General features: G+C 49.4%; 2 protein-coding genes across 2 annotated transcripts in view; one reads left to right on the forward strand and one right to left on the reverse strand.

Annotated features, from left to right (window-relative positions):
* Positions 1-2: 2 nt before the first annotated feature.
* On the forward strand, positions 3-10,272 carry EME1 (essential meiotic structure-specific endonuclease 1; the record flags this gene model as incomplete). The annotated part of the gene is made up of 7 exons (XM_006019748.3): positions 3-77; positions 2,765-2,854; positions 3,100-3,233; positions 3,477-3,615; positions 4,168-4,283; positions 6,797-6,986; positions 8,494-10,272. Coding segments are annotated over 7 exons (921 nt in total), but the record flags the coding sequence as incomplete, so codon positions are not given.
* A 147-nt stretch (positions 10,273-10,419) lies between these two features.
* Positions 10,420-16,421, reverse strand: part of LRRC59 (leucine rich repeat containing 59) — a 9,856-nt gene continuing 3,854 nt past the window's right edge. The window contains exons 2-8 of the mRNA XM_006019790.1: positions 16,310-16,419; positions 16,089-16,148; positions 15,542-15,700; positions 15,080-15,184; positions 13,131-13,203; positions 12,189-12,362; positions 10,420-11,184 (exon numbers count right to left, since the gene is read on the reverse strand). Coding sequence (XP_006019852.1) covers positions 10,940-11,184; positions 12,189-12,362; positions 13,131-13,203; positions 15,080-15,184; positions 15,542-15,700; positions 16,089-16,148; positions 16,310-16,419 — 926 coding nt within the window. The 3' untranslated portion in view covers positions 10,420-10,939. The remainder of the gene's footprint in view (positions 11,185-12,188; positions 12,363-13,130; positions 13,204-15,079; positions 15,185-15,541; positions 15,701-16,088; positions 16,149-16,309; positions 16,420-16,421) is intronic.

Genomic DNA, 16,421 nt, shown 5'->3' on the forward strand with positions numbered 1-16,421 from the left:
CCTGCGCCTGCGTCATCGAGCCGCAGCCCGTGGCGGGCAGCATGGTCTGGAGGAGGAGGGCCGCGGGGCCCGCTCAGGTACGGCACCCCCACGGCCCCTGCTCGTGGCCTCAGCCTGCGGGGCGCAGAGTCGCGGGCGGGCAGGGTGGGGGTCTGCCCTGCAGCACCGTGTGCTTGGCGAGGGTGGCGCTGCTGAGTGAGCGGGCTGGGAGCCTTGTCTCCTGCCGCCTCCGGCTCCCACCCGCCGCCACGGGGAGCTGAGAAACCGGCGCGTCTGGCCCCGTAGTCGGGCAGTTGCCTGAGAAGACGGAAAGCCACAAAGCCGAGGGCGAGTGAGATCTGCGCGGATTCGGATGTCCTGCAGCACCGTGTGCTTGGCGAGGGTGGCGCTGCTGAGTGAGCGGGCTGGGAGCCTTGTCTCCTGCCGCCTCCGGCTCCCACCCGCCGCCACGGGGAGCTGAGAAACCGGCGCGTCTGGCCCCGTAGTCGGGCAGTTGCCTGAGAAGACGGAAAGCCACAAAGCCGAGGGCGAGTGAGATCTGCGCGGATTCGGATGTGGACTTAGAAATACTCCTGATGCGCGAGCCGAGGGGAAGCTCTCGCCTCCCCGTGAGCTTCACAGCATCTCGCACGCGTCCGGGCTCAATGCCTCGAGAGCTGGAAGGACCGCAGCGGCTCTGTGCATTCGTCCAGTCTGTCGCTGAAGCGCCTTTGAGTGAGCGAGGAGATGGGCTTATTCTGCTCCTTGTTTTGACTTTGGGATTCCCTCAGGGGACGGCTCGCTGTTGTCATTTTGGGGAAAGAGCAGGCCTGTGGCTTTGCTTTCATGCTATATGATATACTATGTGGTAAAGGACTAAGTGATGCTGAGCAGCCGTTGATGAACCTTAAAACCAAACCATGGAGGTCCCTCTTGCCTTGAAATAGGTGTTGTGTTTGGGCCCAAAACCTCAAAGTCTCACTTCTCTTGGGGCTGGATTCTGGCATCAAGCACAGATCTTATTTTCAACCCACCTTTGGGAGTAGACCTCGGATGGTAAATAAAGGACTGTCTCTGGTGGTCTGATTCAGTCCCTGACAGACAGGCTTTTGCCTTACCCTCAAATATTTGTGATCAAAAAATATTCCCCAAGTTCAACCCCCCATTTGATTACTTACCGTGGAAGATGTGTTCTGTGTTGTTTAAGCTTCAGCTGCGTAGAGTTCATCCCTCAGTGTGAGAATGAACAGCCCTAGCCCACATACCAGAGCAGCTGTAGCATTTTGTCTGTCAATAAATCCATGGGAATGGACAAGTTTTCTTTAAAAGCCTGAAATGGATTTCTTTTCCCCAGTTTGCAGATGCCTTGGCTTGTTCCAAGGTTGCTTAAAATACCAGGAAGTGGATATCAAAAATAAGAAGACCAAGTGATTTGGATTGGCTTGTGCCCGCACTAGTTCTTTGTACTGCTCCAGTAACACGAAAGGGACCTAGAGCTGGTCCTGGTGAGTGGCTGGGGAATATCGTTGTGTAATGCACCCCGCCAGGGGAAGAATACAAAGTCAGGATTGCTGCCTCTGTGCCTCTTGTTACAGCTAGTCCCCCTCCCCCCCCCTTCCATGTGGTAAGCTGTGCGGTTATTTTGCACCACAGCAAAATGACCTGTTTTCCCTATCTATATTAGTAAGGTTAAGTTTTGAGCAGCTGCCTTGATGCTTCTGGTTTCTCTTATTCTGTGCTGGGTGTGAGGGTTTCTTGTCCCGTAGCTGTAGTCACCCACCAGTTGTCTACTCGGAAATGCAAAGTGCTGTGGTTCCATTAGCTTGTGGTTAACCCATAACTCCGTACTGTGGGGTGCTTCTGAATTAGTCATTCTCCTGTGTTAAAATCTCATTGTACATCTCCAAAATCCCTGAAACTCAAAAATTTTTAACCCTGGTTGCAAGGGTAGAAATGTTGACGTGTCTCCTTGATCTCAGTGAACCCTGTTCCTTTTTTTTTAATCTCTCTTGGAATGGTCCCTAAAATGGTCTCCTCCTTTTGGCCTTGCTGCTTCTGAAATCCTTGTTGCTGCCTTGCCTCCCTTTCTGCACTAGCTCAAATCCTTCTCTAGTGCGAGTCTTAACATGCCCATTTGGCATGCTGTTCTTCCAGGACCTGGGACTGTTTTGCCTGCCTTCTCTGTGACCTTTGCTGACATCCTGTCCCTCTTGAAATTTGTTTCAGGGTCCCTTGCTGATATCCACGCTCCTCTCCAACATACTCCCCGCTGTACTTGTGAGCTGGTGACCCCATACTTCCCCAAACGCACACTTCAATTTCTTCTCCTCGTTCCCCAGAGGTGTTAGCTGATACCTCTGCTCTGCGGCTTGCTCCCCACTTTTCAGGCTGCCTTGGCATTTCCCCTTGATGTCTCTAGCATTGGTTCTCTGTAAAGTAGTTTGATGCCGTATATGAATGTCAGATAAACCTGTGATGGATTATCTGTGTTCTCAGACCCTTACTTTCTACCAACCCCTCTTAGTGCTCTCCTCTTAGTTGGCCCATTTCTCTGCTCCCTACAGCCTCAGTGGTCTCAGTCTCATGGATATTTTCTCTCTGATTGCTAATAACTGGATGCTGCCTGGGCAATAATTATCACCATCCTGAGCAGCTCCACCCTCTTGCCTCCTAAATGTTGCGGCCATGAGTAGTGGCTGTAAACCTGAGCATCATTGCAGCTAGGATCAGAACAGGACTGTTTTGCACTAATGATTCAATGTTAGCTGTCTTCATCTCTGGACAGGTTGAAGAAGAGAGCTGGACAGAAGAACCCAACGTCCTTCTTTTGCTTCATACAGAGGAGTTTGTGTCCATGATCTACAGCTACAGACAGGTGAGGTGCTGCGTACTTTAATGTGATCTTTGTTTAGCCTGTGTGAATGTTAAATGTTGCCTGACCTTTCACACTGACATGAATAGAACCACCTCTGCTGTGGGACTGGAAGGCAACCTCAGAATGCAGCTGTTTTTCTTCCGTCTGAGGGATTTGATTTTTCCAGTAGTACAGGAACCAGCGATTACCTTTTCCTGCTGTGACCTAGCCTGTGTGATTTAAAGGGTTTAACTGGCATTTTGCAGGTGCCTTTGCAGGAAGTCCAGTCTAGCACAGACGGACAGAAGGAGACTTTACGGAGCTTTGTGGCTCGTGTCATGGAGAAGATTCCTGGGAAGACTCTGGCACTGGCTGTAGTAGAACTAGAGAAATACCTAAGGTTAGAATTCTTACTGCAGAGGTTTCTGGTAAGCTTAGCAGAAGTGTTGCCATACATGCAGAATGACACCGGTCTTCTGCTCTGTTGCTTGTTGCATTTCATACTGGTAAAGGCTGGGTGTTGGGAGCATCTGTAACCAGAGTTATCCTCTTCTGTCAGGGGAGGCTGGTGTTGGGGTAGCTGCAGACTACCCCCAGTCAGCCGGGACTAGAGCCAGAGGTGACCTCTGGGTCTTTTTCTCAGGTCTCACAAAAGTCAGTCACAGAAGAGGCCACGACAGGCAGTGCCAAATGGAAGCCAAAAGGAGGGACAGAGGAAACGGAAAAGGCAGAAGGAGAAGGAGGCTTCTGGGCCAGAGGTGTCCAGGCTGGACGTGGAAGAAGTGGGTAACCTCGGAGCAGGGATGCAGCAACCTTGGCCTTTGCAAGCTCTCTCAATTTCAGGTTTTGCCTGAGAAAACCATCTCTGGGGCAAGGAGCATTTAAACCCCTGTTTGCAAGTGCAGCTGTTCAGGCTAAGCTCTGCATACCAAGCAAAAGCTGAACACCTGGCTCCCCTCCCTGGAGACCAGAATGTCTCTGCTGGTTCCAGATGCCATGTCTGTAATGGCCTCTTCAGCCTAACGCCCATCTTCCTTCATAGCCCAGCAGACAAGCTGAACTGGAGTATGTCAGTATGGCAACAATGCGGTGGATAGGTAGTGCAGAACAGGGAGGAAGAGCTAATCTATGACAATTGACAAAGAATTATATTAGTCTGCAGTGCCTGTTTGTTAGTAGAGCCTAAGCTATATTTTTTTAGTGGAATAAGCTAGCTGAGCCCATGGAGGGGAGGACTCTTGTCCTCCAGCTGGCTGTGGTGAGGGATTGGGGCAGCATCCTACACATGAAAAGGGTGTTTTCCCCACTCACTCCTGATCATCCTATGTTTGCAGGCCTTGGTAGATCTGCAGCTTCACACAGGCATCCAGGTTAGATGCCTTGAGAACTGGAAGGACCTTAGCGACTTTGCCACTATGTTCACCAAGTCTGTTGCTGAAGCGCCCTTCAAGTGAGTGAGCAGATGGATTTATTCTGTTCCTTATTTTGCCCTTTGAGATTCCCTCGGGAGAAGCCTCACTGTTGTCATTTTGGGGAAAGAGCAGGCCTGTGGCTTTGCTTCCATGCTATGTGATATAGTATATGCTGAAGGACTAGGTGATGCTGAGCAGCCATTGATGAGCTTTAAAACCAGATCGTGGAGGTGTCGCTTGCCTTGAAATAGGTGTAATGTTTGGGACTGAAATCTCAAAGTCATTTATCTTAGGGTTGGATTCTGGCATCGAGCACAGATCTTATTTTCAACCCACATTTGGGAATAGACCTCAGATGGTAAATAAGGACGGTCTCTGGTGGCCTGATTCAGTCCCTGACAGACTGGCTTTTGCTTTACCCTCAAAATATTTGTGATCAAAAGAGACTTCCCCAAGGTCAACCCCCCATTTGATTACTTACCGTGGAAGACGTGTTCTGTGTTTGTTTAAGCTTCAACTGTGTAGAGGTTATTCCTTGAGTGTGAGAATGAACAGTCCTAACCCATGTACCAGAACAGCCATAGCGTTTTGTCTGTCAATAAAATCCATGGGAATGGACATAGGCAGACAAGGTTCCTTGGGTGAATTTGATATCTTTTATTAGACCAACCCATATGGTTGGAGAATAGTTATTAAGCAAGCTTTCGGGTTCAAAAACCCTTCGTCAGGCTCAGGAAGCTGCAGCAGTTGGTGTGTGCTCTTCCTGGATGGAATGAAAAGTAACCAAGCCAGGGGCTGGGCTGGGCTGGGCTGGGGAGTCAGTTGCCAGGCAGATTGTAATGTATCAAAAATCCAATGTCTATGTTTAGTCCCTGATCTCTAGTATCCAGCAGGTTGATGAAATGGAGCTCATAGGCTCGTCTCTGGGATGTGTTGTGTAAATTTCCCCTGAGGATCAGGACTGAGAGATTGGAGAGAGAGTGGCCCTCCTGTGAGAAATGTGCCCCCACCGGTAATTGGGTGTTTCTGTCTTTGATGGATTTCCGGTGTGCATTCATTCTGGTGCGCAGTTGTTGTCTGGTCTCTCCTACATATCTTCCATCAGGGCATTTGGTGCATTGGATGAGATATATTACATGTATAGAGGTGCAGCTGTAAGATCCTGGGATGCTGATGGCTCTGTTGTGGGGTGTAGTAATAGTGGAGATGTGTCGGCAGGTTTTGCATTTCTTGTCATGGCACGGTCTGGATCCTTTTGGTGTGTTCTGGGCTTGAGGAAGTTTGCTTCTGGTGATGAGGTTGGCGAGGTTCGGTGCTTGTCTGAAGGCTAGGATGGGTGGCTCTGGGAAGATCTTTTTAAGAATAGGGTCTTTTTCTAAAATGGGTTGCAATTTTTTGAGGATTTTCCGTACAGGTTCAAGGGAGGGGTGATACGTCATAACCAGCGGTGTGAGATTTGTGGGTGTTTTTCTTCTGTACTGCAGCAGTTCTTCACGTGGTATCCAGGTGGCTCTTTCAAACGTGCGATCTACCTCTCTGGAGGAGTGTCCTTGCTGGGTGAAAGCCTTTTTAAGATTGGTGAGGTGGCAATCCCGGGTGTTCTCTTCAGTACAGATGCAGTGGTATCTGAGGGCTTGGCTGTATATCACTGCTTTTTTGGTGTGTAAAAAAAAAAAAAAGGTAAAAAGGTTGGCATACTGTGGGGCCATTTTAGTGCCCATAGCTGTTCCCATCATCTGGAGGAAGTGTTGATTATTAAAAGTGAAATTGTTGTGTGTGAGGATGAAGTGTATAAACTCAGTGATATCTTTGGGTCTGTATTCTGGGTTGTAATCTTGTTCCTGTAGATATGTAAGGCAGGCATGGATGCCATCCTGGTGTGGGATGTTGGTGTATAGGCTGGTAATGTCCATGGTGGCTAGGAGTGTGTTGCTGGGAAGGTGGTCTATGTCTGCCTATATCCTTAGACCAACACGGCTACAACCTAAACCCCTGCAACATGGGAATGGACAAGCTTTCTTTAAAATGCTTTTCCACAGTTCTTTGAAAGCCTGAAATGGATTTCTTTTCCCCAGCTTGCAGATGCCTTGGCTTGTTCCAAGGTTGCTTAAAATACTAGGATGTGGATTTTAAAAATAAGGTGACCAAGTGAATTGGGCTGGTTTGTGCTGCTCCAGTAACACAAAAGGGACTTAAAGCTGCCCCTGTAGAGCACCTGGGGAATAACTTTCAATAAAGCCCTGAGCTATATGAAGTCAGGAGAGCTGCCTCTGTGCCTCTTGTTACAGCCAGCACCCCCATCCATGTGGTAAGCTGTGTGGTTATTTTGCACCACAGTAAAAGGATCGTGCTCATACATGTAGAGGGGAGAGGTCGGGTTTTGATCAGCTGCCTTGATGCTGCTGGTCTCTCATGTTCTGTGCTGGGTGTGAGGGTTTCCTATCCTGTAGCCACTGTTTCTCCCAGTAGTTTCCTGCTCCATATATATCTATGCAACTGGTTCTATGCCAGTCTCATTGATCTCATTGTCCTCTTTCTTTGTCCTAATCAGGCGGGAGCGAGAGAACGCGGGTTTCTCCTTCTACCTGGAGAATGAGTGGTGCCGAGGCGTGAAGGTAGACCGCTCAGGGAAGGGGCTCCTGCAGGTTTGGCAGAGGCAGATTCAGCAATTCCACCGGGTTAGTCCGGATATGGCCAGTGCCGTTGTGTCAGCCTACCCTTCTCCTTGGCTGCTGGAGCAGGTAAGTGTGCTTTGCAGGTGCTAAGAAAAGCGTGCATGCAGCCAGTGTGCATTCATGTCCTGCGGGGATTTTATTTGCAGTCAGTAATCTTGCAGAGTTGAAGTCTGACGCACTAATCTCATGGGACTCGCCATTTGACCCCATGTCTCTCCTCAGCAATGTAGGGCATAACTGTAGCTGATTATAACCCATGAAAGGTGGAAGTCACAATGTGCATATGCCTTTCGATAGTTGATTTTCAAGTGCCTGCAAAGGTGGATATTGCTGCCAGAAGGGGAAACTCAGTCACAGCTTACAAGTTCTTTCCACCTCTACAGTGAATGAGTAAGAGAGCCAGGAACTTGGGTTGCAAGTGAAGAGGTGCTAGCAATAAGAAGGAGGCTATCTTCTGGGATAATGGAGGGATCTGATAAAGGCGGGGATAGCCAGATGTGTTCAGTAAATTGTTTTCCCCACTCCATTCCAAAAAGTTAAACAGAGAGTAACTTATAGCAGTCTGTACTGAGTCCTCCTCTCTGCTCCAGTAGTATATCCTTCTATGCTGTGCTTTTCATTTAGCTTTGTCACAAGTTTGTAGAAACTCCTCATGGATGGAGTGGTTGATGCAGTTTGGGATCCTAGGGCCATGTCCAGATAGGCGTGGACATGTGGTATGTAGTGCCACAGACCCATCTGTGGCACCATACATGCAGATGTTGGGGGGAGGGGGTTAGGGTCAAAGATCCTACACCCTGGAGATCCCAGGGTCAAAGAAACCTGTGCCTCAAAGCAGGTCAGTGCACATGCTTGGCCTGCCAGAGCCATGCTCCAGCTGCCTGCCGGGCTCCCAGGTGCAGGAGTGGTGTGGCTGCAGCTCCCTGAAGACTCCAGGTAAGGCTGATGGAGCCAGCACAGTTGCTGGCCTCAGCCTCCCCTACCCAACCCAGGATAACCAGCCAGGAGAGGGCATGTGGCACAGGCATTTTCCCCGAGGACAAGTAGTAGCGGCACAAGGTGTTCCACCGCTTCTTGTCCCCAGGGAAATCAGTGTCCATGCTCATGTGGACTCATCCTACGGCTTTAAATATAAGTGCCAGCTAATTTCATTCCATTAAGGCATCAGAAGGAATGATTTACCTACATCCGTTGGCCGAGCAGAAAGACACTGACCGGTGTACAGAGCAGAATGAGGCTGACAAGAAGAGCCTGTTTTACTAACCTTCACATTCTAGGTTGCTTAAGTGTTTCCCTTTGCAGAGAGGGGAAAGCGTGCATTGGCCAAGTGGACTATGATGGCTGGTATAAGGTTGTTACCTTTCTGTTGTAACTTTTGTGCTTGGAACTGTTTTAAGGACTTGCCTTATCAGTATTTATTGGAGCACTCTGGATTCTTGGGGTATACCTTAGCTGCTAAATGAGGTGTGAAGGGAGAATAAATGCAAAACTTGTGACTGACTGTCTCTCTGTTGTCCTTGCTAGACCAAAGAGCATGCCAAATCAAATCCCTGTTTCTTTTGCGCTGTTCCAGGCCTATCGCAGGTGCTTTTCTGAGCAGGAGCAGCAGAACATGCTGGCTGATACGCCTGTGCGCCGGGGTGATGGAGTAACAGCCACCTCCCGGCGGATCGGACCAGAACTCTCCAGACGGATCTTCCTCCAGATGACCTCCCACAATCCTGACCTCTACCTGGATGTTACCAACTAACCTAGGACTGTGGATTTTATTATTTTCCTGGTTAAACATTCACTGCTCTTCTGGGGAAAATGTGTTTGGATAAGAACAGGGGTTATGGACTTTGAAGACTTTTTAAGATCTGTTCCTCCAGTCTGCAAGGACTGCCTCAAGACCCTCCTAGATGCCTGAAATGGCCATGGAGGTGGAGGCTACAGAAGGCACCTCATCATCTTTATCACTCAGGGATGCCGTGCTGCCTGCATCAGTGTGTTGACTGTTGTTGAGATTAGCTGCACGTTTTATCCTGAAATGAGTCTATGCTTCTACAGGAAGCACTAGATCTGCTTTAGGGGTTTATTAGCACACAGTCAGATCTTTTCTATGTAAGACGGGATATTTTCATGGTCACCCTTTGAAGCAGTTTGTTCCTTGTCATATCCCTAAATCAGTGTAGAAAAACTTGATCGGGGGGGGTTAGTCTAATTATGGACTGGACTAATTTGAACTCTGTAATAAAGTCTGCAGCAAGAGATCTTTTTAAAATTAAAGCAGAGAGCATCTGCCTTGTGTGGGTACTTACTGTTCCTTGAAGCCATTGATACTTAAATGCATTTGCAAGTGTAGAAAGTCTTTCAGTATTAGCAAAGCAAGTACTGAAGTGAGGATCTGGGTATAAACTCAGCCTCATGCAATGTATGATTCATAACCTATTCCTAAGAGTAGTTTTTATCAATACATGGATGCCAAGCCCATGTATACTGCCCTGAAATGGGCTTTTTTTGCACTGCCATTCACTGACAGCAGCAGGCCTTGCATTTTATCAGTGCTAATTTTGTTAGAACTACAATGTTCGTTCTACTAAAGTGGTGAGTGAATTGGCTCAGTATTAGGTGCTGGATTCTTTCAAGAACTCTTCAATAGAGGTGCAGCGATGTATCAGTCCAATATTGGATCGGTACCACTCTAAAGAAAATTGACTGTATCAGAAATTGGCCTGATGTGGCTGATCATTTGGCCAATAAATGTCCTGTGCAGCTGCAACGCAGCAAATAGGTAGCGAGGAGCACAGCCCAGCAGCTTGGAGAGCTGCATACAGCTGGTATGTCTGTTCTGGTAGAAGGGGAGGGGGCAGGGAAGGTGTGCAGTGAGAGAGGAAGTGGGGCTGGGGCAGGAAGTGACTCCTACTGCTGCACGTACCCCAGGAGGGTGGTGGGGGGTGCAAGCTGCTCATGGGGGCCACACTTAGGGCTGTGCTCCTGGCATGTAAAGACTGCACTTGGGGCAGGCAGTGATGCTGGGAGGGGGCAAAAGCAGATGGGGCTATGGCAAAATTTGGGGTGGCTGCAACCCCCTCCCAGCACTGCCGCCACCTGCCCTGAGCATAGCCTCAGCCTGTAGCTGCAGCGCATCCCATCCTTTTCCATGCCCTCCTGGGGTGTGTGCGCAGCAGGGGCCCAGGATGAGCCATGGCTCTGTCCTGCACTCCACCCGGCCCCAGCTGGGAAGTGCCTGCCCCACGCTCTCCCTCCCCACCACAACAGACTTATAGCTGCCTCCTTAAATATCAGTATCAGCCCCCAAAATCTCTATTGGTGCACCCCTACTTTTCAAGGGTGCTACTGCTGTTTGAAGAAAACCATTCCGCATGCCTCATCTCCCCAATGTGTTGGCACCAATCTAAGTGAGGGCCTCCACTATACTGTAGTGATAAAATATTTGTACAAAGGAAGCACAGTAAAACCCTAGTGTGTAAGCAACACACACATCAATCAGACAGAGTGCTGCGAAAACTGTTATATTGAAAACTGTCGACTTGTTCCAATAACACATCACCTCTTTCACGCTGATGTACTGATACACAGCCCTCTTACAGACTTCTGGTCCTGGAGTGGGTCCACCTACACTCTTATCCCAATTCAGCCATACCAGCACAGACTTTAGCAGAGGGTTTCATCAATAAACATAGTGGCAAGACAAGAACCTCCACTGGAGAGCCAAAGTTAGCCTGAGGAAGGCTTAAGGCCTTCCCTCACTCTGCTGTAGACTGGCATTTTACAATCTAGGGAAGAAGGAAATGTTAACAAGTTTGAGTTAATGTGGGCAAACAATGGGAATTGCAGACCAGCTGAGACATGCACAGCAAAGATGACCTGAGCAGAGGCTCTGCTGTTTGGAGTGGACCAGCAAATCCAGCGCTGCCTGACTGAAAGCAGTTTTCATCGGGACACGATTCCATAGGAATCCTGGCTGTGCGGATGGCGGCAGAGATGCTAGGAATGCAAGTGTCCGGGTAGCACATTCACTGCTGCGAGTTCCGATGGAGCATGTTCTGCAAGGTTTTGTGGCTCTGTACGGCAGTGACCACATCCTCAAACAGAGTGTTCACGCTGACACACAGCGGCTGGCGCTGCAGCTCAGTCATCCTGCACACAGCCAACGTGCAGAGGGCACAGAGCAACAGCATGAGCAACAGCCTCAGCAGCGCCTGGGACCACGAACGCCTGCGCTGGGGCAGCTTCGATGGACGGGAAGCAGATGAGAGCTCTGCAATGATATGAAATGGGGAAAGGAGGAATCACGGAGAAAGAACTGTTTACAAAAGCTTCTGCCTGCAGGTATGAGCCTGCCATGTGGAGATGTGCTGTACCCCATATCTAAACTGCCCCAGCTTTACCTATTCCATGAATATACATGGTCTTCATAAAGTCCTTGTGCACTTTTAAACTTTAATAGCTTAGGTTGTAGGTATGATAGAAACTGTAAATGGCTGGTCTACACAATGCTAGACTTCATAAGTAATAACGAATTTATTCTTATTTCAGATCTTTTGACAAATGAAAAATGGCTACTGTAGACGAGAGGGTAAACTGAGACAAGAGGGTAAACTGTGTCCTAAGGCTAACAGAATTGAAGTCCATATCAGCTGTGAGAAGAAAATGGTTATGTTGAGGTCTAGCATTGTGTACTCTAGTTGTCCTAAAACTTTAATAAATTTGCTTTTAAATGCCATTTACAGATTGTTTCTATCATACCTACAACCTAAGTTATTAAAGTTTAAAAGTGCACAAGGACTTTGACGACCCTGTATGTGAAGGCCCCAAGGCTGTCGCATGTAACATTCAAGGAGATCAGACAGCCTTGAAGATAATATGTATTACTCATGTGAAGAGGTCTCCCTCCAGAAATCATGAGGAAGAGGAGATAATTTTCAAGAGTAATTGTATAACTTCATGATTTAAGATCAGTGTCATCCACTGCAGAGATGCTAAAAGTTCTGCTCCCTCCCCCCGTGGTGCACGTCTTCTAAGATTCTCAGCTCTGCCACTGGGCCCTGTTTTTCCCACCATGCTTAACAAGTGACTACTTCATTGACTGTGTAAAAACAGATACAGCATTGTCAACAGCAGAGCAGAGCAGACATGCAGATAGAAACAGCCATGCTAATACTCCTCCTTGTTCCCACCCATCTATTTCTCCTTCACTCAAAGTGTGGAGGAAAGTGCCTTCTATTTGCAGTGCTCCTCACAGTAAATGCCTTGTTAACTTACTGGGGCTCTCGGTGGATTCTTTCTTCCTTTGTGTTTCCAGCTCCTGCTTTACAGCTCTTAGTGCATCATACTCTCGTCTTCTGCGTTCCTTCTCTTCTGCCTTCTCTCGCCTCCGCAATTCCCTCTCCTGAGCCTCCCTTTTTCGCTGCTCTGCTTCACGCTTCTTCTCCAGTTCTGGGGATCAAACGCAAATGTTTTCCCCTCTGAAGTGTGAGCACTCAGTCCATCCCCACCCTTACCTTCTCTCACCAGGAAGGTAAAGTAATAGAAGAATGACCCAAAGTCACATTTATTTTCTAGAAGCGTTAAATGTCTCCCATCACCCTCCAAGCTAGTCTTCCCTCCACTGTCATTTGTGTGCTCTATAGCAGCTCTCGCCTTGCAGGATTTCTTAAATATTTTAAGTCTCACAATACCAGTGTGAGGCATTATCCCATTACATACGGGCAAATGGAAACAGTAAGATCTATGTTGACAGTGTTCCTTTTTAAGATGATCAATTTTAAAACCACCACTCTTGCCAGAGGATCCTTTAAATCCTGAGCCTTGAAAATTCCCCATTCCCACTGCAGCCCCACACACAATATTGTCACATGTAGTGTGTAAATCAGAGCAATTTGTTACTAACTGTTTAGAGATAACAAATCTTTACGTATTTAACATGCAAAGAAGCCTAACTTTGCCTTGTGTCCCTGCAAGACAGCATTTAGACTCAGTTCACCAGGAGCAGCAGTAGTGGGAAATCTTCCTCCCAAGTAGTCCTTGAGAGACCCACTCTGCTCCAGTGAATCACAACCTTTTCACCACCTCCAGTTCAGACATTATTGGTGTTTAGTGCCACGCTATTTGGAAATCCTTGTTAGACATCCTTGGAAGCTGGGATCATCGTAGAACAAACACAGCCTAGAGCAGTACTGAGGTGGAGGGGATAGTGGAACCTACCTCGCTCCGCTTGTAGCCTCCGCTGCCTCTCGCGATCCTGCTCTGACTGGATGGCTTTCATATATTGCAGCACCTTCAAGACCCAAGAGGACAAGGTGAGACAAGATAATACAGGAGGTGCTTTGAATGGTCACCTCAGCGTGGGAACAGTCAGAGCGTAACTAAGAGGAAGAAAGCACTCTAGGACTGACCTTGAGCCTTAGTCAGGACAGACAAGCCCTAACTCCTACCCTGATACCACAACCTTCAGCTCTTCCCCAACTGCTTCAATGCATCTGTGCACGGGCAATACACAAGCCTGCTGTGATGAGTGCTGGCACCGCATTTCAAGAAGGATGTGGATAAGCTTGAAATGGTACAGAGAAGGGCCACCCGTATGATTAGGGGCCTGACAGCTGGGCCCCATGAGGAGAGACTCCAGGAACTGGGTTTGTTCAGTCTGAGTAAGAGAAGACTAAGAGATGACTTGATAGCTGCTTACAAGTATGTCAGGGACGAACACCAACATGTAGGGGAGCAACTCTTCAGAAAGGCAACCCTTGGGAGGAGAAGGACCAATGGGCACAAGCTAGTTGAGGAAAAATTTAGGCTAGATATAAAAGGAAAAACTTATCTTCTGTAAGGGTATCTAGAATCTGGAATGCACTCCCAGCAGAGGTGGTGCAGTCGCCATCCCTGGAGGTGTTCAAGAGGAGGCTGAACAAGCACCTTGCTGAGCTCCTTTGAGCCCAGTTACCTCCTGCCCATAGCAGGGGATCAGACTTGTAAGATCTTACAGGTCCCTTCCAGTCCTACTATTCTATGATTTTATGATGTAATGTCTTTAATCAGTTTATTTTAACAAGGGGGGGGGGAGGAGCTTCAACACTGAGTTAAGTAGAAGAGTGATTACTACACACATCCCATTGTTAAATTACACAAAGTTGTCACAGAATCCAAGGGCCCGTCCTACAGGGACCAGAGATTGCTTCAAAGGAAAAAAAGTTACATGGCTGTCAAATAACGGAGAAACAGCCACGTGACAAAACGGGCACTCCATTTCACAACCCAAGAGACAAGTCTCAGTGTGGAACTGTTGCCCAACAGGACATGTGCAAAGCAGATACGCATCTAAATCAGGGGTGGCCAGCCTGGTGCATGGGCACCACAAGCAGCATGGCAGCCTGTGTGGGGCATGTAACACACTGGAGAGGGGACAGACTGCAGAGCAGCAGCTTGGTCAGGGAACAGAAAACAGAGCAGCAGATCAGAGTGGCACTCAGGGAAGGTACAAGGCTAATTTGTGGTACACCTGCCAAAGAGGTCTAAGCAACACCTGCGTTGGGTAAGATCCTCAGCTGCTGCTGTTGGCCTGGCTGCACCAAGACTTGCCCAATTTGCTGGTGTTGGGAGTAGTGCCTCCACCTGGGGCTCACAGAGCAACCCTCAGTGGAGGCAATCCCTGCTGATTGCTGAAAGGTGGTTACATGCACTTTGTGACTGCCCATCTTTTCAAACAAAGACTGAATCCTCTCCAGAAACGGCAGACAATTGCAACAGCACAAACCCCAACCTATTTTTGTCCTGCTCTACAGCTCCCGGGAGTCACGCTTTACGCAGGTTGCCCCTGCTTCTCCAGAGACTTTTGTACTCTACACTACAAACCTGCCCATGGATTATTTCACTGAGGGCACCTCCTAGCTCCTGCTGGTCAGCATTTCAAGGCTCATTCCTTGTGGCAATCCTGGCTGAACACACTGCTTAAATGACTTCCTAGACATTCAGGGACAGGGGCAGTACTGAGGTCTTGCAAAGCTAACATTGACTTTGAAAGGATCGGCTCCTCATTCCCTCTCCAGACCAAGAGCCATCGAACTGCCACACTGATGCCCTCTAAGCCAGAAAAGGAGAAACAACAGCTATAAAATCCAAGGAAGAAGACCAAATAAAGCCCAGAACTGGTTCCTTACCCTGACGGCCGCCTGTTTACACTGTTTCTCATCCAGGCAGTCTCCTGCCACCTTGGCCAGGGTGGGATCCAAGGGGTTGTCCTTCAGGTCCAGCCACTTCAAATTCTACAGGAGGGAAAAGATGAACGGATCAAGCTACTGCAGGCCCCTATGAGGCCAGCGATCAAAAGCAAATGCAAACAGGGCTGTTTATTCAAGTGAATCGAAGCAGGAAGCAACAGCTAGTGAGTGTCCACGTGGACAAAAGAGAGAGGAAACCAGCAGGGGTTTGACTTTTAATAGAAGCACAGCAGTTTCTACAGGCAGGGGCGCAGGTCCCCAGCTGCTCAGAGTCCCACAGTGGTCTGTCCTGGCAAGAAAGCAAATGTTTTTACTAGATAAATCAGCTTCAAGGAAAGAAAAAAAAATAAGCTCCAGCTGCAGCCTAAGGGCCTAGGTAGCTGCCTGCCAGAGGGGCTTTACCTTGAGCTGCGCAAAGCTGACAGGCAGGGTGACCAGCCGGTTGTTCAGGAGGTCCAAGTGCTGCAAATTCACCAGGCGGCCGAAGTCCGAGGGCAGCTGCTGCAGCTGGTTTTTGCTCAGGTCCAGCTTCACCAGGTGGGTCAAACTGCAGAAGTCCGACTGCAAACCCACACGGGAGCAAAACCGCCCGCCCTGTTATCGACTCTACTAAAGAGCGGCCGAGAAAGGCAGGGGCATTTTGTCGCACCCTGCAGGGGGCAGAGGACAGGCCGGAGAAGACCGCGATGGGGCTCGCTTTCCTAACTGGTCAGCAGCTGCGATCCCCCCCGCCAACTACGACAGACGCAGCAACGAAGCGGAGACTTGGCAGGCACCAGCAAGCCGGGCCGGGCTGGGCCGGGATCCTGCAGCACGAAGGGGCCAGGGCCCTCCCAGGGAACCCGCCTGCCCCCCCAGGACAACGACCTGTCCTCACCGCTGCGGGCACCGCCTGCCCCCCAGGGCAAGGGAGCACAGCCCTGCCCTCCCCGCGGGCTGCCCCCCTTACCGGCAGCGCAGCCAGGTTGTTGCAGGACAGGTCCAGCACCGTGGCCTTCGGCAGGGCGGCCTGGGAGGAGGAGGAAGAAGAGGCGCCACGTTTCATTAACCCCCTCACTGCCCCGTGGGGGGATTAACCCTTTGCTGCCTGTGGGGGGGCCTCATAAACACCTTCGCCGCCCGTGGGGAGGACCTCATTAACCCCTTCGCTGCTGGGGGGGGGGCACTGACCAGCTCCTTGACGGGCACCTCGCTCAGGTCGCTGAGGCTCAGGTCCAGCTCGTTGCCCTCCAGCTTGTCCCGCAGGTTCACGCCCTTGGTGGCGGTGGTGGCGGCGACGGCT

This window comes from Alligator sinensis, unplaced genomic scaffold, assembly GCF_000455745.1.
Source record: "Alligator sinensis unplaced genomic scaffold, ASM45574v1 scaffold876_1, whole genome shotgun sequence".
In the NCBI taxonomy this organism is placed as follows: Eukaryota; Metazoa; Chordata; order Crocodylia; family Alligatoridae; genus Alligator; species Alligator sinensis.